We start from the raw sequence: 27,656 nt of genomic DNA on the forward strand, positions 1-27,656 counted from the left end.
CCAGGAACTCACACTAGGAGGCCTTGCTTTCTTCAGTGATCAGGGCACCCATCCCAGCCAGGGCTATCCAAGTGGCTCATGTCCAAAGCACATAGGAGGTGGAGCTTTGGCCAAAGCTGAAAGAGGTTAGGGTGTTGAGGCAGGAAATACTCCTGGTGCCATGAATTGTTGGTAATGGGAATGAGAGAAAAGATGAAGTCAGAATCCTGTTCAGCCTGGCTTGTCTTGCCTTTTATAAAGGAGTACTTGAATGATATGAACTGACCCACTCTAAACCAGGGGCACATGTGCACGCACTCTCTCTAGGATTGCCAGGTGTCCAGGTTGGGAAATTCCTGGAGATTTTAGGGGTGGAGCCTGAAGAGGGTGGGGTTTAGGGAGGGGAGGGGCCCTCAGAATGGTATAATGCTAAAGAGTGAACCCTCCAAAACTGCCATTTTCTTCAGAGGAACTGATCTCTGTCACCTGGAGATCAGTTGTAATTCTGGGAGATCTCCAGCCACCACCTGGAGGCTGGCAACCCTCACTCTCTCTCTCTCTCTCTCTCTCTCTCTCTCTCTCTCTCTCTCTCTCTCTCTCTCTCTCTCTCTCTGAGGAAACTGATACGTGTTCTGGGCAAAATGAAATCTCCCTATCATCTCCCTATCACCCATTTCCATAGGTATCAACATCTGTACCATTGTTGCTATTTCACATCTGTAACCAACTGGTTCATGTTATTCTAAGACTCATATGCTCAAGAGAACTCAAAAATCACACTAACCATTTTGGACAGCAAGGAGTCATCTGCCTGACAAACTTCAGACATCAGTGACTGTTCAGGATGCTTGTTGGCTCTCTCTGTCTTAGTTCATAGGGAGGGAGTCTAATCGTTCATTCTGGCCCAATCATACTGTTGGCTGCGTTCTGTCAGCCTCATCACAGTTGGCTGCACCATGATGTTCCATAAATGCCAAATTCTTAAGCACATTTGTTTAAACATCATAAGACTTTTCTTCTAGAAGTTTCAAGTGCTATGAGAATAACTTGATAGGTATGGGTGTGTTAACATCTGGGGCTGGTGAAGTCAAGTTACCAAAGAAGTCATGGGAACAATGCATTTTCCACCATTAATTGCACCAGAACTGTGGGTTGCTTCCACACTAGCTATTTTATGAGCAGAACTCTGGCAAGACAGCATTGAACAGAATTCCTAAATAAATAAATAAAATTTGGCTGGAATTGTGCTTATTCATTCACTGTGTTTTGACAGAGATAAGGCAATGTCATTGACAACTCATTGCATTCTAATATTTTACCCATTTGTTCACTCATCATTTTTCAGATCTGATTTGTGGCCATTTTTAAAAACATAACGTTCAGCATTACCCTGTCTCATGTGAAAAGTCAAGGTGCTATAGAAGTTTATGGGAAATGCTGTCACTTTAAATTTTTGTCTTCTGCTTCTATTTTAATGGCAGCTAAGGCCCAGACACTGGCACAGCACAGCAAGTCAGTACCCAGTGCTCTCTTAGCAGGCAAAAAGATATTTTAAAGAAGACCGAGGAGCTGGTGCCATAGCAACTGCACTAGAGTCTATAATGACACTGCCCACACCCACCAATCACTGAGCAGCATGCTAGTAATGACCTCCCCCTGTCCCGTGGCAGCCATATTTGAAACCAACATACACTGATGCTGACATACCTCCCTGATGTCACCATGCCCTTATCCACCCACAGAATACAAGGGAAGGAACATAGGAAACATACTGTCTGCTTTAGGGAGCCCATGGCCTGCCCAATAGGAGCTCTGTAACTACTACAAAGATGGGAACACTGCAGATGAGGATTCCACATCCCATTTGCAAATACATTTCCTTTTGTCAGGAACATGCAGAGAAGGAAGCATGGTCACCCTTCCTATATGTGTTTATATTGTAAGCCACCTTGAGCACCTTTGGAGGAAAGGTGGCTTATAAATACTTTAAATAAATAATGTATGATTAGATACCACCTCAGCTCACTTAGCAGAAGAAGCCATGAAAAGGCTTCTCTCCCATCCAAAGGCTCACATGGTTGTGTGAGACTGCTACCCCAAGGAACAGCTTTTTGCATGGCAAGAGGAACTGAAAGTAGAACAAGATAACATTCACATAAAACATTCCTTCCCGCCCCCCACCAAACAACTTACTAAGGGAAAGCCTTCATGTGAGAAACAGGAATGAGAAGGTTCAAATCTCACCAAGAAGGAAGCTGTCAACAAGATCAGTAGCAAAACAGAAGGAAGAGGTGATGTCTTGTCAGTGTGTGTGAGTGTGAGGGGGTGCTCTGCACTGTGCAGGATGAGCTTGTGGGTGATACTGCCAGCAACTGCTGAGGAAGGAAGAGTTGCTGAGCCAATACACAGCAAGTACGCGTTACAGGGATGGGGAGACATTTGCAGCAATCAAATCCCCTTCCTTGCTTTCCTGTTGCTTCATGTCACTATTATTCAAGCGTGCATGTGATGAAAAATCCATTGAATTATGAGATCCCCTTAAAGCCATCAAAAGAGCAGGGACTACATATCCCAATCTTTCAGCTGACTTGGACAATTTTATGAAAAGATTATTTATTATACAGTTTGTGCATACTGTTCTACTAATCCAGAACTTTGTGGATGATGTGAAATATGAAACTTTTCTCTTTAATGCCCAGAATTTGGCTCCAAGCCAGCTCTAATCCTTTGGTGAAATGTGATCCCTTCTGTAAACGATAGGGCATTCTGAATCTAATCAGCACATCATCAAAAAGTTTTTAGCTGTAATCAGAGCTGTGCTGCACTTTACAGGGATAGCGTCCACCCACTTTATGAACCCATCAGTTATGGCCAACACTATTTTTTTCCTTGGGCAGTATGGGGCAAAAGTTTTACATTTATTTACTTACAACATTTTCATGCTGCCTCCCCCCCCCCCACACACATACAATTTAGGGTCCCTAGGGCTGTGTTTTAAAAATACATGTTAATTTTATAAAACAATAAAAACCAACAACTAAACAAAACTCATAAAAAGGAAGGAGAGTCAGTTAGAGAATGCCAAATGAAACAGGTAAATCTTCACCCATTGGTGGAAGACAATGATTGAGGAGATGGACGAATCTTCCTGGAGAGGGATTTAGGGCTTTAAATGTCAATACCAGGACTTGAATTGGGCCTGAAATCTGATGGGAGCCAGTGTAAATGCATCAAGACTGAAGTGATACGGTCTCTCTGGTCTACTCCAGTTAGCATTATGGCGGTAGCTTTTGAGCACTTTTCAAGGCAGCCTCTCATACACCACATTTCGGTAGTCTAACCTAGATGTCACCAGGGAATGCACTACAGTTACAAGATTTTTTTTTTGTCCAGAAAAGGCACCTCCAGTTTATAAACCTGCTCCTTTAGAGGGAATCCAACCCCATCAAGAACAGGAAACATCTCTGTTCCTGGGTCATTTCTTCTGTCCAACAGCAGTACTTCTTTTTGTGGTCATTTCAGTTTGTAAGCCATTATCCATCCCAAAACTGTCTCCAGGCAATGGTTTGTGGTTTCCACATCCTCCCCAGAATCCACTGGAAGCACAAAAGGCAGGTGAGTGTCATCTGCATATGGGTGACAACGGAGCCTAAATCTCTCAGCTTCTCCCAGCAGTCTCATATTGATGCTAAGAAGCATGGGGGACAAGATGGAACCTTGTGGGACCCCAAGGGCCAAGGGGCCAAGCAGCAGTCACCCAGCACCATGCTCTGAAACCTACCTTCCAGGTAGGATTGAAACCACTGCAGAACGCTGCCTCCCAGTCCCAATCCTGAAAGGTAGTCCAGAAGGATACCATGACTAATGGTCAGCATTCACTGCTAAGATGTCCAGGAGGATCAACATGGTAGCACTCTCCCATCCATCTTCCAGTATAGGTCGTTCACTGTAGCTATTTCAGTCCTGTAGCCAGTTTTGGATCCAGGTTGAAAAGGACCCAAACAGTCTGAATGCAATACAGAATCCCAAACACTTTCATTAATTTCCCTAGAACTATGGAGACATTTATTCCTTTTCCAAATTCTGAATTTCCTTTTTAATATCTTGCAGTTCCTTTACATCTATTTTATGCCTTTCATGTTCCTTTTTCTTACTCTTAGTATCAAATGTATCACATTTTTCTTTTGTTACTTTGGAGGCAGAAAATTCTTTAGCTTTCAGATCTGCTAGCTCATTTTCATACCTTATCTCATCCAAAGCTTACCTGTGTGGGCTATATTGTCTTTGCATCCCAAGTTGGAAGACCCGGGTGAGGTCAGAGTTTGTGTCTAGAGATGGAGTATCTGTAACAAGCTCTGAGCAGGGCAGTTTTATTGATATAGTGTAACAATATTTGTTCTCATCCTTGATTGTTCGTGTGAAGTGTCTTTTTCTCTTTTTCTCTAAACTTTCCGTCACTTGAGATATGAGCATCCTGGCTGGGGTGTATATAGTCCTTAGGAGAGCAGTGACTGATTGCATACTTCATTGGCATCCTAAGCTTCACCGTGGGGGATTTGTTTTTTGCCCCCTTTGAGTTCAGTGGAAGTGTTTATACTAAGGATTATATTCATATCTGCATAGATTTACAATGGAACCAGGGGCAGGACATAGATTGAGGGAACTTTTTTAATTATTATTTTTATATAGATTGAGGGAACTTAGGGTACTAACTAAGCCCTACTCCTCTCTCGGCATTCTTCTGTTTGCCCATTTTTGGCTCCTGCACTGGAACAGTTGCGTCAGATTAACACCAGGTTGTTGGCAGGGTAGTATATCAGCGTATCCCTAGATGTCCCAGCTTCTCCCCCCCAAGTTATGCCAAAGTGTGGCTTAGGTGCATTCCTGGGTAGTTTGCAGAAGTCAGACCTTTCTGTATGCCTTTCTGACTGTATCTGTTCTCTCTCTCTCTGCCAGATGAAATTAATTGTTAATGATCAGTTCTTGGTTTTTTGGTAGGATGGGGTGGGGGGCAGTAAGGCTGCAATCCAAATACTTCCCTGGGAATAAGCACCACATTGAATAATATTGGACATACTTCAGAGTAGACCTGCTTAGGACAGCAACCCGAGTATCGCTTTTTATATCGCAGGCAGACACACTCCTTTTTTCATCTTATTTGTTCAGATTCTATAACATTATAGTGAAATTAGAATAACCAAAAAAAGAAGAAGAGCAACATCTTTGCCTTCCTAAACAATGACAAATTCATTAATGCTTTGGCTGGTCATGCAAAGATCAAGAATACTCTAAAACAAAAGGAACAAAAGGAAAATTGCAGGTAGAAGTAGAATCTTTGCTGAATGGGTCTTACTTCTGAATAAACGTATGGTAGTCTCATGAGGATTGCTGAATTTTTTTGGAAAGTATCACGCTATATGTATTAAGTGCCATATACAACCCCAGATTCAATTTTGTTTCCAGATGATTTTGGAAGAGTAAACCATCATCAGTTCAAAATTTATGAGAGGATAATCTCAGGGCCAAACTACTGTGCTTTTAACAAGTTAATAAGTTGGGCCTGGGTTCCCCAGACTCAGTGCTCCCAGCAGCCACACAGCAGCTGCAGGGAATGGCTTCTATAAAAAAGAACCCAAATGGGGTCAAAATGCCACTGCGGGGGAGGAGGTGCTCCCCTCCACTGTTTTTCATTTTATGCCTTTCTTCTACCTGTGGTGGCATTCAAAGCCCATTTGGGCTGTCTCCCTTTTTAAAAAAAGCAATTTCCTGCAGCTGCTGTGTGGCTGCAGGGAACATGAGTTGGGTACTGGAAATCTGGACTCAACTAATGAAAAACACAGACATGTTGTTTGGTCCCCAAAGAGAGATGAGATCAGATCTGAGTGTATTTTTAGATACAGCATTATTTAAAGAGTAAGCATGTGGTCTCTAGGGGGATGTTTATCCGTGCCCCAAAAGTATACTAACTCTTTCCTTTAGTTTTCTTAGAAGGATTCAAGTGTGGGTTAATAGTACTCATGAGTCATGTACCATACTACTTAATTATGTGTAGTCATGTTTATTCATACATGCATGTGTATTTATGTACTACACCTAGTTTCCTATAGAATCAGATTCACTAAAAAGCCCTGCTGTTGCCCATTATACAAGGGTAGTAATGATCCTTATCAATTTACCTAAGGTAGCAGAACCAGATTGTATTACGTACATAAAGAGCAAAAAGTTTCTATTTCCTTTTTCATTGCAAGGCTCCGAAACCTCTCATGTGCTCCGCATCAGCAAGGAGTCATTCAAAAGGTCATACCACCCATGCCCAGCTTTAACAGAAGTTGCTCAGGTACTTTGAAGTTCCAGTAAGAAGATTTCTTCAGTTTTCAGCTGTCTAGGTCTAGATTGCCAAGGCTTTATGGTACTGCAAGAGCACTCTTGGATTAATTTATTTATTAACCTCTGATTAATAATGCCCGATTGAATACAGTTCTAAAGCAGGAAGATGCCTTTCTGGCCATCCAGTTCAACTCCCTGCTCAGTATAGGAAATCCTTTCCTGTGTCCCCATGATATTGGAGCAGGTCAGCTGATGGAGAAGCAAAACAGGCAGAGAAGGCAAGAGACCATTGCAAGAAAGGAGAGGAGAGAAAAGAGGATCATTTTATGGAACAACAAAAAGCCACAGCCCGTTACGTTGGCAGACTCAATTACAGTTTATTATTACAGTTGGGGCCCCCTTTAATATTGAGCAATTAAAAGTATAGTAAGAATATTTACTTCCAAAAATCTCATATTTGATTTGTGTTACAATCACAGGACATTTAATTAAAAATGAGATCATAGTATAAGGTACCAAGAAATCTAGAGGGGACTGATACAGTCTTCCTGATCCTAGTATTCTGGGAGTTATTGCTCTGCCTCTTCACTACCGGCGTGATGGTATAGTGGTAGAATGTCTGATTAGGTTCTTCTGGGAGACTCAGGTTTGGATCCCAACTCTGCCGTGAACTCTTTGTTTGTTACCTTGGACCAGGCACTCGGTCAGCTTATCCTGTCTCACGGAGGGGTTGTTGTGAGGGTAAAATGGAGGAAGGGAGAACTACACTCTAAGCCACTTTCAGTTCCCACTAGGGAGAAAAGTGAGGTATAAATATCTAAATAAACAAACAGTGTATGTTACTCTTAAGAGTCCTGGGTGGTCTGTCTTCTTAGCCATCTGCTCCCCTTGTTTCTCACTCACTATATGATGATCTCTCTTGCTATAATAAAGCTGCATGTCTTGCAATTTATTTGAGTTGGCATGAATGGATTGCTGGATGGGTCAGATCATTCTTCAAAAGCCAGAGTGGTTGCCTGAAAGCTGTTAATCATCAAGGCTAGAATAATTCATATCTTGGCAGATTAATGTTTCTGGCATTTACCATGACACTAAATGAAAACAAATCTGTACAAAGGAGGAGAGCAGAGAACTTTCATCATCACTCTTACTCCTCTCTTCTTCAAGGAAGCTGCCTCCCTGGTGGGAAAGGGAATGAAAACTCCAAAACCTGGGGAAGTTGGTCACTTCTTTCAAAAATCTTGTTCTGGTTTAGCATCCATACAGCAAGCTGCTAGTCCTCTTGACTGAGGGTAAAAAAATGGGGGAAGAAAGAATTGAAAGTGAATAGAAATGAACTGAGAAATAATAGAATCATAGAATTATAGAATTGGAAGGGGTCTTACCAATCATCTAGTCCAACACCCTACCCAGTGCAGGAACAGCCTGAAGCATCCCTGACAAGTATTCATCCAGCCTCTCCTTGAAGACTGCCAGTGAGAGGGAACCTACCACATCCCTAGCCAGCCAATTCTGCTGCTGAATTACTGTTAAACGTGAAGAAACTTTTCCTAACATCCAGCCAGTACCTTCCCTCCTGTAGTTTAAAGCCACTGTTTTGAGTCCTATCCTCTGTTGCCAACAGGAACAGCTCCCTTCACTCCTCTATGTGACAGCCTTTTAAATACTTCTCCCCTTAACTCCTCTTCTCCAAACTGAACATTTCCAGGTCCCTCAGTCTTTCCTCGTAGGGATTCATCTCCAGACCCCTAACCATCCTGGTTGGTCTCCTCTGCATCCATTCCAATTTGTCCACATCCTGTTTGAAGTAAAGTGTCCAGAACTACACACAATACTTCAGGTGACAAACGCGGTATATGGTGGGACACTGACATACTGTGATTTGGAAGTTATGCTTTTGTTAATACACCTTAAGACTGTGTTCACCTTTTTTGCTGCTGCATCACACCGAGTGGTCATATTTCGCTTCCTATCCACCCATATCCCAAGATCTTGTTCACACACTGGTATCCAGAAGTGTATCCTTCATCCAGAATGCATGTTTTGCATTTTTGTTACCCAGGTAGAGAACTTGGCACTTATCCATGTTAAATTGCATCTTATTCAAATCTGTACACTTTCCTAGTGTGTTCAGATATTGAATTCTATCCTTGTATTCAAGGATGTTTGCTGCTCCACCCAGTTTGGAGTTCTCTGCAAATGTAATGAATAATCCCTTCACACCCTTGTCCAGGTCATTTATAAAAATATTAAAAAGCACTGGGCTCAGGACCAAGCCATGTGGCACTCCACTGGACACCGCCCTCCAATTAAACATGATGCCATTGACAACTCCCGTTTGGATGTGGTTATCCAGCCAGTTCCCAATCCATCTTATCATCCTAGAGCCCAGTCCAAAGTCCACCAGTTTACCATCAGAACATCATAAAGAACCTCGACAAAAGCTTTACTGAAATGTAAATAAACTACACTGACAGCATTCCCGTGATCTAGTAAGCCTGTTACTCAGAGCCAAACTACAAGTGACGTCTTACACAGGTTGGACACTAGTCGGCTTCCCTCAAGTTTTGATGGGAAATGTAGGCATCCTGGTCTTGCAGCTGTAATGGAGAGCCAAGATGTAAAACCAGGACGCCTACATTTCCCATCAAAACTTGAGGAAAGCCGACTAGTGTCCAACCTGTGTAAGACGTCACTTGTAGTTTGGCTCTCAGTCATAGAAGGAGATGAGGTTGGTCTGGCATGACCTGGTGGGCACAAATCCGTGCTGACGTCTCTGTATCACCATGTTGTCTGTCTGATGCTTGCAGATTAATGCCTTTAATATTTGTTCCATTATCTTCCCTAGGACAGAGGTCCGGCTGACTGGCCAGTACCAAGGATCATTCTTTTCCCCTTTCTTGAAGCTTGGGATGGCATTTGCTCTCCTCCAGTATTCCGGCACATTATCTGTCCTCCAAGGGGCCTGGAATATGATTGACAAAGAGTCTACTAGCTCTTTCAAAAATTCGTTAAGCACTCTCAGATGCACCCCTCTGGCCCCAGGGATTTGTACACATCCAGAGCAGCAAGCTGCTTCTCCACAGTTTCTCTTCCCATGTCAACCAGCAGCCCAGAAGCCATGCTTTGCCTACAACCATCTTTAGGTGGGCCGGTTTTCTACTTCAAAGAGAAAACTGAGGCAAAGTATGCATTCAGCCTTTTTGCCTTCTCTCTGTCCTCTGTCAGAGTTTCTCCATTTTCACCCAGCAATGGGGGTATCACACACTTCTCCTTCCATTTGCTCCTCGTGTATCTGAAGAACATCTTTTTGTTGTGGCAAGCCCTTCTGGGCCTTGTCACAACAGTCTTAGATCATTCTGAGCTTTGGCCTCTCTGACAGCTGCTCTACAGTGCCTAACTACCCTTAGCTACATTTCTTTGGATGCATTTCCTTCCCTCCGTTTCTTGAATATCTCCCTTTTCCTCCTTAGCTCATCACAGAGCTCTTTGTTCATCCACATTGGCTTCTTAGCTGCTCTGCCACATTTCTATCCAGCTGGAGTGGTGATAGCTTGAGCCTGCAAGAGCTCTTCTTTTAGGAGAGCCCACCCTCCTTTGCCTCCCAGCATTCTTGTTGATGGAATAGCTCTCATCATATCTCTTAAGTTTATTAAAGTTTGCCCTACCAAAATCTAACCTGCGTGTTTGGCTACAAACTCCCTTGGTACCCCACAGCAAAAGGAATTCTAGGAGGATGTGATCACTTCTCCCTAAGGTTCCCACCACTTTTACCCCATCAATCAACTCTTTCTTGTTGGCTAATATGAAGTCCAGTATGACTGAGCCTCTCATTGCTTCCTCCACTATTTGAGAAAGCAAGTTGTCGGCCAGGCAGGTCGGGAAGTGGCCCTGGACACATAGCAGAGTTGATCTCCCAGCACACATCAGGGAAGTTGAAGTCTCCCATAACTACAAGGTCATGTTTCTTGGATACCCTATTAAGCCACTCTCGAGGGCAGAATCTACCTCATCTCTTTGGTTAGGCCGACCACAATCCTGCTCGTCCTTCCCTCCCTTCCTGTTGCATTCCTGTTCCTCTGGCTGGCAGGATTGAAGAGAATACCACCTGTGCCCCCATTCCTCCCCAGGGCTTCATAGTCAGCCCTTATGTGCTGAGTTCATGGCTGTTCATTAATTCTCACATGGACCATCACAACTGGGTAATGGTTTGTTGGTTTGACCTTTAAAAAGGGATGTGTTAAAGAATTTGTATTTGCTTGCTTATCAGCTGAATAGATGCCATTCATGCCATGCTCTCAAGACTGAAGTCAGAAGCAAACTTTACTTCTGTTCTGGGTTTTTTAATCTTGATTCTGGTCAAACATATTCAATGGATGACATGCCAGACCTGGGATTCCAGATTGCTGCGAAACGGCTGTGACGTGGTAGGGTGTTGCAATTATTTGCAGTGGAGAAACATACTCAAAGGATGGTGCTTAACCATATCCATTTTCTCCAGCAATCCTCTTTGCCAAGTTTCCCCATAGCTAGAATTTCATGCGTTTGCCACATTATAGAGAATAGCAAATAGAAGAGGTGGTGCAAAAGAAAAAGGGACTCCTTCTCACCTGTCATTTTATTGTATTGTTTTCTTCCCTTACTGCTTTGTCTCCACCAGGTTCAGTGGTGAGCTGGGCTCCCAAATCCAGGTCTGCCACCACATCTATAGTCCCAGCCATTCTTATACAGTCATTATCAAGCTTTGTGTGGATTGATATAGTGCCTTCTAAGAATGGCTAAATCAATACTTTGCATGTATTTGTATTTTTAAGTGTTTGATTAATATGCTACAGTTGTTTAGCTGTGCAATCCTAAGTCAAATGGGCTTTGAAGGGTGTAACTCTGCATTTGATTGCACTGTAAATCTACTTAGAAGTTTTACCAGGATAGTTCTGAGTTTGTTCTGCACCTCTTCTAAGCCTTAAAATGCTACTGACCTGTGACCTACTGGGAGTAGGGGGGCTGGTTATGCAGTACCTGATGTGTAGTCTGAGAGGAATTTGACACGGGAGACAAGTCTTCTGTAGTCAGGGTAATTACCCTTGATATGCCTCAAGGTTTTGTCTACCTCTTTGGATATCTTTCAGAATTGTAACTGGTCTTTTGGAAGCAATTAATCTACAACTAAGGACCAATTGAGAATTTCCTGCTCTGATTCTTACAGAAGAGAACTTGACTAGGAGCAGTCCTAATTTTGTAATAAAATTGTTGGCAAAGTGATGTAGATTAAAGAGGTGACAGGGGGAATGCACTCACACTTTTAGGCAAAGCAGTTTTTGTCAGCAAGAGATCCAAGCAAGTTAATTGAAGTAGTGTTTTAATTTGTTGTGTAATTCTTTTGATCAGTGTTGAAATGGGGGAAGGGAGGGGTGTTGTACACCGTGGAATTGTAAGCAAGGATTTAAGAAACAATTTCATGAGGTCAGTCCTAACAAGATGGTTATCCTGCTGAGGCTTTATATTCTTATTTCCAGATATACTGCTGTTGTTGCTGCAAATGATAAAATACATTCATAGTAGGAATAGGTAATGCCCTGGGAAAGCAGGATCCCCGAACAGGGCAGAAGGGACAGGAGTACATCCCCTTCAGAGCAGCAGAGGGGTGAGCTGGTAAAGGGGAGCTGAAGGAAGATGCTTTGGAGAATTTTGAGAAACATTATCTCCAGGGACGGTAGCTGAACAGCAGCCCTCTGCAGTAATACAGTTTAAAGGAGTGCTGGGCACTTATTAAGAAGGCTTTTTAATGATGCTGTTTAGCAGTAGAGGTTGGTTGGTAGCAGACAGAACGAGGAAGTAGACAGGACACCCCCCTGCAGAGTGCCCTGGGCTAAGTGCTGTTCTGTCTCAAAGGTCTTGGTTAAGAGGACAGGATAAGGGAATAAAGGAACAGGTGATAAAGGAGCCAACAATGGAAAAGTCTCTGCTTCCCCCTGCTGGATAGGAATAAACTCTACTGAACCATGTTGTAGACGGTTCTTTTTTTAAAGGGCTTGCCATCCAGAAGAGAAAGCTATGGAGCTCTCTTTGCTTGTGAGTGTGTGTGTGTGTGTGTGTGAGTGGAGATTAGAATCCTAATCTCCCAGAAGCCAGTCTGGCGCCCTAACTACTACAACACCAGCTCTTCCATACCCTTTTATTGACAGCTTCTTCTTTTGAACTTCTTTTATGCAGAGACCTGAGTGAGAATCTCCTCCAGGCTGTGCCCAGAAAGGCATTTCGTGGAGCAACTGACCTAAAGAATCTGTGAGTGACCTAGCCTAACATGTTACAGTGGTAGCAGGAGCCAGGAAATCTTGTCATTGTATATCACAAATGCATACTGAACTCTTAGGGCCAGACCAAGTGCCTGGTGCCGATGGTGATTCCACAAACTTCCTTCCACAACACCTAATGTTAGTAGGATAAAAGCAGTGGGATCATGTTCTGCAAATACTATGCAATGCTTATGGGCATCATTGCACCTCCAAATCACATTCTACACTACCCATCTTTCCATTGGCTCTTCCAGGTCTGCAGTGTTTGTTATCCTTAATCCACAGCATTCTTGTGTCCCTTTACGTCTCCTTTAACGCAACCAGGTTAGTCTGTGTGGAGCCTCCAAGGTGTGGATCTGTAGTAATCTGCTGTTCTGTTGCACAGGCAATTGGACAAGAATCACATCAGTTGCATTGAGGAAGGAGCCTTCCGTGCTCTCCGTGGCCTGGAAGTTTTGTAAGTGTTCCTGGGAGAGGTTTGCAGGAGGTTTGTTTCAATGGGCTGAAAGAAGACTCTGTGAATTTGCCTGTCTTTCATGTATAAATGTTATCTGTGACAATGGCCAGCTCAAAGGGTGGGAGCATGGTCCAGAGTCAAGATGGGGTTGAAGACCCAGGTTGTAAAAATAAACCAATATCCCTCACGGAGCTGACTCAAAAACAGTCAATTGGAAACCCAAAGCCCAGTGCTCTTCTCATGCTACAATGAAGGCTGGTCTTGGGGCTTACTGGTTGCCTTACTCCTAAACTTGAGGGGAATGGGGATTGGGAAGATGTTTTCCAGTGAAGAAATCCCAGAGAGGGGTCCTGTGGGCGCTTCCCAGCAGGCCTGTTAGTGAAGCTGCTTCCGGCCGTGGGGTGCCCTTTGCTTCCACCTGTTTCTCTGTCCTTCCCCTTGTTGTTGGGGTGGGGCAGACTTGAGCTTGTGCAAGAGTCTTTGAGAGGCATGCTGGTTCCTTTTGCATTAAGAACCAGAATGGTCAAAGAAATCCCAGTCAAAGGGCCAAGTAATAAAATGACTAAATATAGGAATATATTTGTATATATCAATATACAGAAATACATGTATTTATTTCAGGATAATATAAAAACTATTACAGGCCCAAATAAGCCTCAATTCAATTTTAAATCATACAAAAAACTCAAACAAGAACCTTATGCAACCCTGACCAAACGTGTTTTGATCATGTGGCCTTCTTCAGTTGTCAAGCATAGTTATTACACAGTAATGCCAGACAATGCAATAATATAATAGTAATTAATATACTCAATATAGTACCAAGTTGGAATTATGCTAGAAAGGAAGGAAAGAAAAAAGAAAAAGTATTGATTATTACATTTGGTGCAATACTTATACTATTATAACATAAAATTGTATTTTTCTCGCAAAAAAATATTGAGAAAAACTTACTTCCAATTAATATCAATAATTCAAGGCAGAGAAGTGCTTAAAAAGCCTCATTTGGAATAATCTTCTGCCCTAATCAGGCACATGTGTCTTGAGCAGTAATTCAATTGTATACTTGAAAAAGATATTTTAAGAACATTCTAATAACAAAATTTTGAAAAAAACCCAAATCGCATAAATTAAATTATATGTAATAATGCTGCCCAATTAATACAAATTACCTTCCTATTCTGGTCCAAGAAGAACCAATGCTTATATAATTTATATGACCATTTATAATTTCTTTAAACTTCCTGGTTCTTAATCCATTTTGGGGTTCATTTTTATCCTTCGTCCTTAATCCATTTTTGTCCTTTTTAGTCTGCTTCTTTTTGCTACACTGAGCTGAGGTTTTATGAAGAAGATCTGCTGCCAATCTGAAAATGTGTCCATGTGTGTTTATGTGCTGCTAGCCAGATGATGTATTTATCTCAGACTCTCACTGATGCTCTTCTTCTTCCTTCCTGCAGGACTCTGAACAACAACAACATCAGCACCATCCCCATCTCCAGCTTCAACCACATGCCCAAACTCCGCACCTTGTGAGCACATGAAGAAGCAGTTCAAGGGGTGGGGTGGGGTAGAGAATGGAAGACAGGAGGCTTTGTAAGCTATAGGCTACAGGGGTCTGGGAGCTATCAGGGGATTTGGGTGACTACTGTCTGAGACACTTTCAGACCCTGTAAGGCCTGCCTTCCTGGCTTTAATGTAGTTATAAGGGGGGCGGGACCCAGCAAAGTGTCAAGAGCCCATGTAACTGAGGCCTTCCTTGTATGGAGATATGGGAAGATCCCTTCCAAAAGCAAAAAGAGCCACAACTTGTGGAAGGAAAGGGAGCGGGGCTGGCATTAGCATTGCACAGGCAAGAATCTGGGTAAAGCAACCCCATCCATGAATTGCCGAGTGCTGCATATCCCTGTGGCTCCAGCCACTCCTTCTCAGGGAGTCTCTCCCACACCTCCATCCCAAATGAGCAGGGAAGGCAGATGGCAATTGACTTTCTTTGCCTTTTTTTGCCCTACCTTCCCACCCTCCAGCCGCTTGCACTCCAACCAGCTGTTCTGCGATTGCCACTTGGGCTGGCTTTCCCAGTGGCTGCGTCAGCGCCCCACCATTGGGCTGTTCACACAGTGTGCTGGTCCAGCTCCTCTACGTGGCCTCAATGTAGCAGAGATCCAGAAGAATGAATTCAGCTGCTCAGGTCAGCAACATTGAGGGGGGCTGGGGGAGCTGCACATGAGGGCAGTGGAGAGGGCATCCCTGATAGCCTGGTGCAGACCTGTTTCTCAGAATTCCCAAACCACCAGAAACTGGTCCCCGTTGCCCCCAGATCCAGCACATCAGCACTGGGACCAAAGGGTTAATGATCCCTTGGTCATTGGTGTTGCCAACAAACACACTGCCCCTCTTACCATGAAAGGCTGGTCTCAGTTTCTCTCCTGTCTTTCTCTCTTTCCCTTCCTATTCCTACAACAATGATAGTTGCTTGACTCCACATTAAGTGCAGCAGAACTTCCTCTTCGATGTTACGAAAATTGACTGCTTTTAAAACTCTTGTCCTACCTTTTGTATTTCTGGCTGTGTGTAACTGTCAAACTGGTGGTGCAGGAATTTGTTTTCTGAAATCTGCTTTGTCTTGTTTCCCCACCCATGCTCTCTATGCACTGTCATCTTCCCTTCTTGGCCATGTTGAATGTCATATGTGCCCCTTCCTCTCTCATGCCAGTTTTTGTACTAACTCTTCCCATCTTCATTTGCACACTCACATTGCCATCTTGCATTGAGTTGCTCCAATCTAATCCCATTGATAGCAATTGGCACACATTGGAGTAATTCTGTACAGGATTGTAGTGTCAGTCTGTTATCTTTACTGACTTGAATAATTAAGTTGCAATCCTAAACAGAGCAACACCTTTTTAAATCACTGAAGTCAATGGGCTTATAAACTCTGCTGAGGATTGCACCACCAAATTGTAATGTAAGGATCTTCTTTGACAATATGATGGAGGTTCAGTGTAAGGGAGACTAAGATTTGGCAGAATAATCATAGAAAGGTTGTGGAGGGAAATCAGTGTACAATCTGTAATGTTAATCAGGATTCAAGTACTCAAGTTCCTGCTCTTAGGTTCATACTGCAGAGACAGGTGTGCTCAAAACAACATCCATTCATTAGCAAGGAGATAGAGGGAGGAAGCAACTCCTTCCAGAACAAGGGAGCTTGTGTAGTCTATACTTCTAGCCAATAAACAGTACTAAATAGGGACTCCACCCTGTGTGACTAAACTAACACACACAGATATCACGGGGGAAGCAGACCATTCCATTCCACAATGAAGCAGTCAGAGTAATATTCAAGTATGTTTAGCGCACCAAAATACTAAGAAGCACATAGATACCTGTACTTGTTCCCAGTGCTTGCACAATATTTATCCATATTCTGTGATCTGAATCTCAAAGAATAAAGGCTTGAAGAGGGGGAGAAAAGAGAAGGGCTGATAAGGAAAATGGGGGGAGAGGTTACTTATCCTTTTCTGTATGGGGATGTCATTGGGGGTGGCTTACGAGTGTCCAGGAATCCAGTGATCCAAATGGACATCAACCCAAAGTTTATGAGTTCCAGAGGAACTGCTCAACAAGGGTGCCATGCTCAGAATCCTGGCAATGGTTGGGGTAGTAATCCAAAGAGACACAGAAGAGAGAGCATGTGGAGCAGGACTGGGAATGACAAGCCAATCGGGATGCAAAGGGCTGGAGGGAGACAGGGATGTCTGGAGCAAGCCTCTGTGCTGGCCGAGGGAGGAGGGAGGCTAGAGGTGGAGAGGAGGAGGTGAGTTTGGGGGTGGCTTTCAAAGCAGAGGGCTTTCCACATGACAGGAACAACGTCATTGGAATAGCATGCTTCAGTTACAGGCTGAGATCTCCAGAGGTCTTTTCTGTTAGGCTAGGCTGAGAGCAGACAGCTACTTTGGTTTGATTGAAATGGCATGCAGTAATAACCATTTTGCTGGCCAGGCCTGATTGAGTCGTCTCTTTAGGCTTGTCCTTTTGTGCCATGGCTGCACCTTTTCAAGGCTGAGGTAGTTGGCAATTATATTACGTTATTGAAACTCAGTTATGCACATGCAACCCATTCCTGCTTTTCTCCTAGCCAACCTAACCTTCTTTGTCTCACACGCCACTTCTGACTGTGATTCAGACCGTAGTGCGCTAGACTTGTCTGAGACAGCAGCTCCTCATGTGGACTAGTCATGTGGACTAGTCATGGTCCAATGAGGGGTAAAGACCAGGGTCACGAAATGGAGGCAGAATGATCCTGGCAACAGTTTCCCTAAAGCAAAGAGTAGGCAGCCAGCTATTGATGTGTTTGCAGTGCCAAGGGCAGGGCTGGGTCATCGTAGGCAAAGAGAGGGGTAACTAAGTATCTGCAATGCTCCCCTTTCTTTTCAGGCCAGAATGATGCTGCAAGGGCCCAAATCTGCAGTTTTTCATCTGGTTCCTGCCCTGCCATGTGTACCTGCAGCAACGGCATCGTGGACTGTCGTGGCAAGGGGCTGACAGCCATCCCAGCCAATTTGCCTGAGACCATGACAGAGATGTGAGTAGGAATAGCATGGGGAGGATGGGGAGGAAGACATGACTGAAGCACAAGGGCCCTTCCTAACAGAAACTGCTCAGCATGAATATTCTGTATTAAGACTATGATACTGATTTGAAACGTAGGCACTACTAATCATGCCCTATGAATGTCACAGGGCAACACTAAGCCCTAGGTAGAGGTGACTGTAGGTACCCCCTCCCAGTTTCCTCAATGGCTACCAGGCACTGCTCAGGTCAGTAATTCTTCATACCAGGGACAGGGAGGAAATCAGTCTTCAGAATTAGCAATGGGCCTGTTTCCCTACTGAGAGAATGTGGACAACTTACAGTGAAATTCTAAACAGAGTTACTCCAATCTAAGCCCATCGAAATCAATGGGCTTAGACTGGAGTAAGTCTGCTTAGGATTTCACTGTTAGTCTAGTTCAGTGTGAACTTAAAAATATACATACACGTATTGAATATCTTTACTAAGTTGTCATATACAAATAAGGCAGAGTATTTAGAAACAGAGTGCTTTAAGTAGTGTACAGGCTGCCATTTCTACCCACAGGGTAGTGAATTTTGAAGTCAAAATGTGGTATGATCTCCAAGGATCTAGGCGGGGTGTGAAGAGGTCCAGTGCTGGATAGAGACTGAGGCCTGAGACCTGACCCCTTTAGCTTGGCAAAATCTTGATGGCCACAAAATCAGTGGTACTTTGGACATCTTAGAAAATTCCTTGGGGATCCTGTATGCATAGTGGCAACCAAAACCACAGTGGTTTATCTGAAATAATGCCTTAATTCTATTGATTTCAAGCCAATAGAACTGGTTCATATTTACAAAAGAGAAGTCCCATGGAGGAAATTTAAATTGCGTTTCATGATGTCTGCCTCCATGTAACAAGGTACTAATACAAAGTGACTCATCCTGTAGACGGAGAGATTTTCTCTGTGCCATGGCAAATCTAAGGCTTGTGGTGATGGGGAGAAAAAATGCCTGATATGCGTTGTGAGTGTACAGACAGCCACCACCATGATGAGACATTTAAAGTAGCCTCCACACTCACCAGTCCTAAGGAAGCTTAAATCCAGCTCTGGTTTTGAATTAATGTATATGGCCAAATTGGCTTGTTGGGAATGTGGGCTGGATAGGTTTGTGCAATGTTGAGCACATAACAAGATAATTTGATGTCTGGACATGTGATTAGCACCATATGCCCAGCTTGCAACAGAAAATGTGTCATGCTATGGTAGCTGTGGGTAGAGCTACAAACTGTATATACTGTACATACTGTGATATGGTGCAACCAAATTAGAAAATGTCAAAGTGCATAGATTTGCTTAAGCTATGCATCAGTTTGGTCGTACTATAGGCCTTTGATTCGTTTGCAAATTTTGGTGAAAACACCAAGGAGCAGTTGTATGCTGTCTTAGTTTAGATGAAGAATGGGGCAAAGTAAGCTCTTCAGGGATAAGGGTCTCTTCCCTCTCCTGTGTAGATGGTCTTGCCTGGCTGTCTCTTGAAAGAGGCTAGATTTCAGCAGTTTCTAGATTTTATCATTCAGGGTCTGTTTCCCTTGCAGACGCTTGGAGCTGAATGGCATCAAGTCCATCCCTCCTGGAGCCTTTTCATCGTACAAGAAGCTTCGCAGGATGTGAGTATCTGCAAGTAGATTATAGCCAGCCTGTTCTTGTGCCTCCCTCAGCCTCAGCTCTCATCCTCATCCTCTGATCTTCTGTGCATTTCCTCTCCAATATGCAGCTCTCTTTTTGTCCCTTGGCTTCACTCATGATGACTCAGCTGGGAGTAGGGAAGATGGGGATTTAGAGAGAATGGAGGGTAGGGTTGGCTAGGTTCTGGGGCCTTAATTCTTTCTCCGTTCATGGCCCACCAATATGCAGAGATAGATTGGGAGTGGGCAATTGCCCTAGAAAAGGGCCCTTTCCCCAGTTCTTCCTGGCTCCATCTCTGACCAGCCCTGGCTACCTCAAAGGAGAGAGGGGGAGAGGAAGAGGCAGTCTACCTGCCCTTATCCCCACCCCAGTTGGCCAGGCACCACCTCCCTCAGCTTGTGTGAAGCTCAAGTGGGCCAGATGCAGTCCTTTTGCCACAGGGCTGGCCTAGCCTGTTGGGAGGTCATCAGCTCACCAGGAGGCATACCAGTGCTCATAATGGCCAATCCACCACTGCTAATATGGACACCTTTTGAACAGGCCTACCCAGTCACATGAACGTGTTGCTACTACTTTCCATAAGCATATCCAAGCTGGGCACATGCCAATTTCCAGATCTAAGTAAGAAGAGTGAGGCTCAAGGGGTGGGGGGGTGCGGATAACTAGGAAGTGCTGCATTCTCTGGGAAGCATGGGAATGGCTCCCTTGCCATGGCCTTCCACTTCCATCTCGGTTTGGATTCAGAGTGGAGCCTTAAATAGGTTCTCTGAAGAACACAAAGCAGAATGTGGCACCTCATGGGTTGTGTAGATTCAGCACTAGGTAGTGCCCCACTATCTGCAGTGTGCTGACTGTGCCTTTGCCTTCCAGAGACCTGAGCAACAACCAGATCTCAGAGATAGCACCTGATGCTTTCCAAGGCCTGCGTTCACTCAACTCTCTGTGAGTAGCCCCACTGGGAGACAGCACTGTACAGAATGCTCTTAGAGAAGGGAAGTGGAATGTTACTTGCATGCTACATTGGAATGTTCTCCTTTTCTCCTGTTCAGTCATGTAGTTTTGCCTGTGACCCAGTCATTATTCAGTGTCTCTGCTATACTGGTCCAAATGGTCTGAGACCAGAGTATCTTCACCCATCAGTGGACACCAGAACCCTTCTCCAGGTCCCCACCACCACTTCAGAACTTAGGCAGGTGTCTACTGAAGACTGCATCTCATTTTTGGAATTTGTTCTATGAGAGGTTTACCTGGCACCACAGTTGTCAACTTTCAGGCACCAGGAGAAGTGTCTCCTGTTTACCCAAGACTCTGGTGCTGAAGTCTTTGTTTTGTTTTATTTAGCATATAAGAGCTGGGCCTTAGTAGAGGGTTAAATCACGTTTGAATTCAGATCCCCACTCCTACCATCATAATCAAGCTGCTGCAATGAAGTCTTACTCCCTCATGCCTTTTTATAGAGTGAGCTTCGGGACAGCTGTTGAACTAAGACAGCTTTGTCCTCCAGCACACAATTAGGGAGATCAGGGCTAAATATCAAGAGATGCTACTAACCCAAGGACTGATCATTTCTTTTCCAGAGTCTTATATGGGAACAAGATCACAGAGCTGCCCAAAGGGGTGTTCGGGGGCCTGTATGCACTGCAATTACTGTAAGCACAAATGGGAAGGCTAGCTAGAGGGCTGGGTGGCCGTGTGCATGGTGGTGGCTTGTGGTACTGTGGCCACTTTGCTCCAGATCTTAGAGGAGCCCAGACTGCTTATGCACCCAAAACTTTTAGCAAAACCATAAGCACGGGCAACTTAGCCTTTCTTTGTTCTCTACAGTCTACTGCTTCTTCTATATTTAAGTTAATATCCTACATAGCCTGCCCCACTGCAGACTGTACCTTTTTGCTCCACAATTCCCTTTATGGTTATAATCTCCTCCCCAACATTATCTCCACTTCGCTTATTATCCTCTCCCTTCCAGCCTCACTATCCCAGAAGAAGGCATAGACAGGTCTGTCTGTTGTAAAGGAGGGGAAGGAATGGGAAGATTCTTCTTCTCAATCTGCCCTTAAAAGTATTATGTCACCGGATTTAAATGAGATACTAGCTGAATAGAAGAATTTACCCTTGTGGTCTTACATACGTAATAATATAAGAGCAGCTGTGCTGGAGCAGACCAATGTTCTGTCTCGTCCAGCATCCAGTTGCATATGGTGGTCAACCAGATGCCCTCTTGGGAGGCCTGCAAAGAAGCACAGAGGCCAAAGCCTCCCCTATTGTTGCCTCCTCTGAATTGGTATGCAGATACTGCTTCGGAACATAGGAGTTTCATTCCATCATCTTGGCTAACTGCCTGTGATTGACCTATCCTCCATGAATTTGCCTAATTCCCTTTTAAAGCCAACTAAGCTAGTGGTCATCTCTATATCCTGTGGCAGTGAATTCCACAGGCTAATTATTCTCTGAGCAAAGAAGTACTTCCTTTTGCCTGTACTGTACCTACTGCCCATCAACTTCGTTGGGTGCTAGGGTAGCCAGCTCCAGGTTGGGAAATTCCTGAAGATTTTAGGGATAGAGCCAGGAGAGGGCAGGGTTTAGGGAAGGAAGGAACCTCAGCAAGGGATAATGCCATAGGGTCCACCCTCTAAAGTAGCCATTTTCTCCAAGGCCTGGACATCAGTTATAAATAGCCTGGACGTCAGTTATAAATCTAGGAGATCTCCAGCTACCACCCAGAGGTTGGCAACTCTATTGGGCATCTTTAAGTTCCAGTAATAAGGGAGAAAAAGTTTGATCTACTTCTCCATCCCTTGCATAATTGTATAAATCAGTATCATATATTCCCAACTCCTTAATTGTCTGCCTTCTGAACGGAAAAGCCCCATACTCCTTAGCCTTTCCTTACAGGGAATGTGCTACAGTCCCTTGATTCTGCTGGTTGCCCCTTTCTGCACCATTTCCAGCACTACCATATCTATACATTGTCTCATTTAAGCTATGCTGTTACATGTGCAATGCTGCTGCGGATGCAGTGTAGCATGCCAGTGCACCTGCCCAGGTTATGAATCTCTGGCTTACTAAAGTTGTACTCAAAGCAACTGAGAGCTCTGGGTTCTCTTGGTGACTAGTTGGGTGGTAGCTGGGTGGGATCCGCGCAATCGCCTCCTGCTCTCCTCCTACTCTGAATGTTGGTTGTGAATGTTTCCATGCAATATCTGTCACACACGCAGAGAGCTGTGCTGTAACATGCTCCTTTACTACAGGCTCCTGAATGCCAACAAGATTAACTGCATCCGAGCAGATGCCTTTGCTGACCTGCAGAACCTGTCGCTGCTTTCACTCTATGACAACAAGATCCAGACCTTGGCTAAGGGCACCTTTGCCACACTGCGTGCCATCCAGACCCTGTGAGTGCTTTCTTCTCTTAAAATGTGCCCAGAAGTGATAGGATTCTGAGGGAGGGAGGGAATTCTTTGAGCGCTGGGATTCCAAGAGAAGGCAGGCCAGGTTCAGTGTAGAGGACAAGATGTGACTACGAGGCACTAGGAGAAGAGTCTTGCTAGGTGATAATTTTGCAACCATGGCATCTCAGTAGGAAAAAAGAGCCTGATTTTGGCTCAGGATCATTGGCAGGGCCCCATGTTCTAGCATTCTGGTGGAGTTACAAAGGCATTATGCCTGCAGCATACATCATCTTCTGCAGCTAAATTCAAAATTCTAATATCAGATTCTGATATTACTACTAACCATCAGAGCAACCCCCGATTCCTGAGCATGCTCAACCATTCCTGGGGGGATGTACTAAATTTCCTGTTTCTTCCCATCTCTACAGTCATCTAGCCCAGAACCCATTTATCTGCGACTGCAACCTGAAGTGGCTGGCGGACTTCTTGCGTGCCAATCCGATTGAGACAAGTGGTGCTCGCTGTGCCAGCCCGCGCCGCTTAGCCAACAAACGCATCGGACAGATCAAGAGCAAGAAATTCCGCTGCTCGCGTATGACTTATCTTTCAACTGCAGGGTTGCCTTTAGATTTGGCGCTCAGGACAGAGCAGAAAAATTGGAACTCCTCCCATTATAACCCCTGCACCTTCCTGCATGCTTAGTCAGAGATTCTGTCTCGAGTACCAAAGAGGGTTTGAGTAGGAGATACTCTCTCCAACCCAACTTCTATTTCATTCTTACCAAGCCACAATATTACTAATGGTTCTTCACCATCCATAAACGCAGCTAAGGGTTTTTTTCTCATTTTGCTATGGCCAGGGATCTTAGGAAGAATCAGCATATTCATAAACAGTAAGAGTTTTATTCAGCGCAAATTATCCATCTGTGCTAGAGCTCTTGTGCAAGTGGAAATGCAAGGCAAAAAAAACGGTAGCCACTTGCACCAAGTCAAACTTACTGTATCCTAACTTGCAAATCCACTAGTGCAAGATCTTGTGCAATCAAGTTTCTGGTCACTATATATTCTATATGGAGGAAAGCATTAGGTGTTGCACAAGAACGGCACTATCTGTGCAATCCTAAGAACACTTTCCTGGGAGTAACCCCCATTGAATAGGCCTGAGTAGGATTCTGAGTAAACATGCTTAGGATTGCTTCCTAAGTCGGTTTATGTTTCCACTCGTACATCACTGGATCGAAGCCTAAGGCTGCCTCTACCCTAAAAGTGAAGACAAAAACAGGACAAGGGAGAAAGGACTCTGCCAAGGCAACAGATCCATCACATTCTACTCAGTCCTCAGCAGAGCTCCATCTGTTACTGTAAAACTATTGCCTTGTTTGAAAACTGAAAGGCCAAAGAGTATGCCATTTTCTTTTTAAAACAAAAATTAGTACTTGTGTCAGAAAGAATGTGCATACTGTAATGAATGGTGGACCATATGGGTATTTTTTAAAGATAAATTTAACAAGGAGTTGATGTCACTGTCATAGTTTCTTGGCATATATACTTGGAGTACTGAAAAATAATGAGGGGTATGGACTTTAGTATCCCAAGTTTAACTGTGTTTACAAGTAACACTGTTTGCACTTTTCTGTTCACAGCCAAAGAGCAGTATTTTATCCCAGGTAAGTGAGCAAGCTGTAAAGACTAGGTTTGCTAAGATTTGTGTGCTGGTTGCATGCATGTGTTCATGGTACTCTCCTCTGCTGGCAGAATGGAGTTGTAGGAATGATTATAATTAAGCCCCCAAAAGGTGGCATGGAGTCTTGATAGGCAACATGCACAACACAGAATCAGACTAGGACTGTGGTGAGCCTCTGTCAATGGGCTGAATGTTCCCTTTTTCTGTAGCATCTGCACTCCTCCAATCTGGGATGGAACGCTGACCAGATTTCTTTTTCATGGGGTCATGAAGAAGAGGTGCCAGGAGAAGTTGGAAATGTTTCGATACTAATACCTCCATTTTAGAGAGCTTTACATGTACAGAAATACCATAAAAGCTAAAGGAATCATTGGCCCATGGAATCCCCCCCCTAATTTCCCAATTATGTTACAATCAGGCAGAGTTCTGCACATGGGGAACAGATAACCAAAGAGACAGTACAATTTGGGAAGGAGGAGCAGTCTGATGGAACTAGGAATGGATTTTTGGAAACCTATTTTAATTCTCACTTGATCTCGAATATTCTGCTTAGGCTATAGAAACCTCTCGGCCCATTGCCTTCTTTCTAAAGTGCCTGTAGATTCCTTACCATGTTGAAAAGTTGGGTTCCTGCACCTGATCCTTGCTTTCCAGTTCTGTGAAGAGGGAGCTCCATGGGGCTAATGAGGATGCCAAATATCACTTAGCCAGGAAGAACCTCTCTTTGCTTCTAGAATGCACTTTTGTAGCAGCAGCTGTCACATCCACACATGCACACACACATCCATATGTATACACGAACACATACACCAACAGGTGGTGTTGTCTCCTCTGGGCAGGTACAGAAGATTACCATCTGAACAGCGAATGCCACAGTGATGTGGTCTGCCCTCCCAAGTGCCGCTGTGAAGCCAATGTGGTGGAATGTTCCAATCTGAAACTGATGAAGATCCCGGAGCGCCTTCCACAGGCGACAGCTGAGTTGTAAGGCTTTGTCTTTCTCTGTGAACTTTACTACATCCTCACCCTCCCACCCCGAAACTCCTTGGTTCACTCCATGACATCATGGATACCAAAGGTGTTCCAGAGTTTATTTTAGGATTACTTTAAAAAAAAAAATTTAAATTTTTTTTTCAAATTAAACTTTTCAAATTCGATACATACATTCCCTCGATATCTAATTAACCCTATCCCCCACCCTTTTCCTCCCCCCTCCCTATCGACTTCCAACAGCTTTCCAACCCTTAACCCCTCTTATTACTTAATAAAATCCCTTACTCTAAGCGCATTCTAATTTTTTTTCCAGATATTCTATCATATATATCAAATATCCTATCAATATAGTATACTTCTATCAATTATACTATCAAATATTCTATCAATATAATATACATCTATCGGTTATACTATCAATATAGTATACATCTCATACCCCTCAATATAGCAGACCAGTATAATATAATATAATATATAACAAAAATCTTAATTTAAACATATTCTATTTCTTTTAAACATATATTCTATCAAATATACTACTGTCAATATGATATGTATTAAAATCCCTACGGTGTGCCCTGCCACCAATGTGGCGCAGCACAAGACACCATATTACACCGTCATTATATAATATACAATCTGATCCACTAACATAATATAATATATATAGTATATATAGTATACCCCATTAGTATATTTATTTAACTATACCCTTATTCATATACTCTGAAAAAAGATTCCCCTAACCCTTATACTAGCTTAGATTATAATTACATTTCCCCTATATGGTAAGATCCCCTCTCTCTCTCTTATCCTTGTTTTTCTTTAAAAATTCTCAAACTGCCACAGTTCTCCTTTTACATCCCATTTTTTTTCCAAAAATTGTTTCAATTTCCCCCAATCAGTAATGTATTGCCCTAGGTCAAGATCTTTAAGTTTCCTTTTTTTTAATATAATTTTTATTCTTTTTATTAACTACATTAACTAACAATACAAGGGGAAGAAGGGAACATGGGGAGGAAGAAAAAAAAACACAACAACTACAACATGTAACAACTATGCTACACAAAATGTTTTCCCTTCATACTGCCATTATTCAAAAGTTAAAGCTTTATGTTATATTGATGGAGTGGTTGACCTTACTAAATGCAAATTACAATTTAAATTCAAATTAAATTTTCCTTCCCCTCCTGGGTCCCGGACGCAGTTCTCTCTGAGCAACTGCAGCCGCAGTGCTCGTTTCCTCCCCCCCCCCAGACTTCTCCTTTTCGTCTTGCTTGGTGCACTGAAATTCCGGATTTTTATCCTCAAAATCCCTTAGTTGATCTTCTGATAATATCTTGAAAGCTTGATCTTTGTGACTGAACCAGATTCCTTCCGGAAATAACCATTTGTACTTTATTCCACGTTCTCTCAGAAGAGCTGCGAACTTTTTATACTTAAAACATCTTTTCCGAACTAGAAATGGGACGTCTTTCAATATCTTAACTTTATTACTCAAAAAGTCCAAATCTGCATTGTATGAATTATATAGGATAGTGTCCCGGAAGATCTTTAAGTTTCCTTGTCATTTTGTCCATTTCTGCCATGTACAGCAATTTATAAATCCAGTCTTCTACAGTTAGTATTTCTTGTGTCTTCCATTTCTGCGCATACAAAAGTCTTGCCACAACAGTCATGTAAAATAACAATGTTCTATACTGCACTGGAACAGTCTCCATTCCAAGGTTCAGTAGCAACAGTTCTGGGTTCTTATTAATTTGAATTTGCAAAATCTCATTGATTGCTTCAATTATTTCTCCCCAGTACTGCTTGGCTACTTCACAGGTCCACCACATGTGATATAGTGAACCTTCATGCTTTCTGCATTTCCAGCATTTGTCCGACATATTGGTATTTCCAAGCGCAATTTTCTTTGGTGTTAGATACCATCTGTAGATCATTTTGTACACATTCTCTTTAACATTCGTACACGTTGAAATCTTCAATGTATTTTTCCATAGATGCTCCCACGCCTCCATCGTTATCTCTTTATGAAAATTTATTGCCCGCTTCACCATCTGGACTTTTACTGTTTCGTCCTCTGTATATCATTTCAAAAGTAATTTATAAATTTTAGATATTTCTTTCTTGCCTTCTTGTAGTAACACTTCCTCCAACTCCGATTTTTCCAATCTTATACCTCCTCTCAGGCAGTCCGCATTATAAAGATCTCTGATCTGTCTGTACTGAAACCATCCATAGCAAGGAGAAAATTCTTCTTCAGTCTTTATTCTCAGCTT

The 27,656-nt window shown here is 43.3% G+C and overlaps 1 protein-coding gene across 1 annotated transcript in view; it reads left to right on the top strand.

Annotated features, from left to right (window-relative positions):
* The window catches only part of SLIT1 (slit guidance ligand 1), a 166,019-nt gene that overhangs the window by 113,092 nt on the left and 25,271 nt on the right, over positions 1 to 27,656 (top strand). Inside the window, exons 5-16 of the mRNA XM_054982497.1 lie at positions 12,520 to 12,591; positions 12,988 to 13,059; positions 14,520 to 14,591; positions 15,087 to 15,250; positions 17,497 to 17,644; positions 19,213 to 19,284; positions 20,174 to 20,245; positions 20,881 to 20,952; positions 22,555 to 22,698; positions 23,124 to 23,287; positions 24,338 to 24,361; positions 25,218 to 25,362. Of these exons, the coding sequence (XP_054838472.1) occupies positions 12,520 to 12,591; positions 12,988 to 13,059; positions 14,520 to 14,591; positions 15,087 to 15,250; positions 17,497 to 17,644; positions 19,213 to 19,284; positions 20,174 to 20,245; positions 20,881 to 20,952; positions 22,555 to 22,698; positions 23,124 to 23,287; positions 24,338 to 24,361; positions 25,218 to 25,362 (1,221 nt within the window). The remainder of the gene's footprint in view (positions 1 to 12,519; positions 12,592 to 12,987; positions 13,060 to 14,519; positions 14,592 to 15,086; positions 15,251 to 17,496; positions 17,645 to 19,212; positions 19,285 to 20,173; positions 20,246 to 20,880; positions 20,953 to 22,554; positions 22,699 to 23,123; positions 23,288 to 24,337; positions 24,362 to 25,217; positions 25,363 to 27,656) is intronic.

The sequence above is a fragment of the Eublepharis macularius genome, chromosome 6 (assembly GCF_028583425.1).
Source record: "Eublepharis macularius isolate TG4126 chromosome 6, MPM_Emac_v1.0, whole genome shotgun sequence".
In the NCBI taxonomy this organism is placed as follows: domain Eukaryota; kingdom Metazoa; phylum Chordata; class Lepidosauria; order Squamata; family Eublepharidae; genus Eublepharis; species Eublepharis macularius.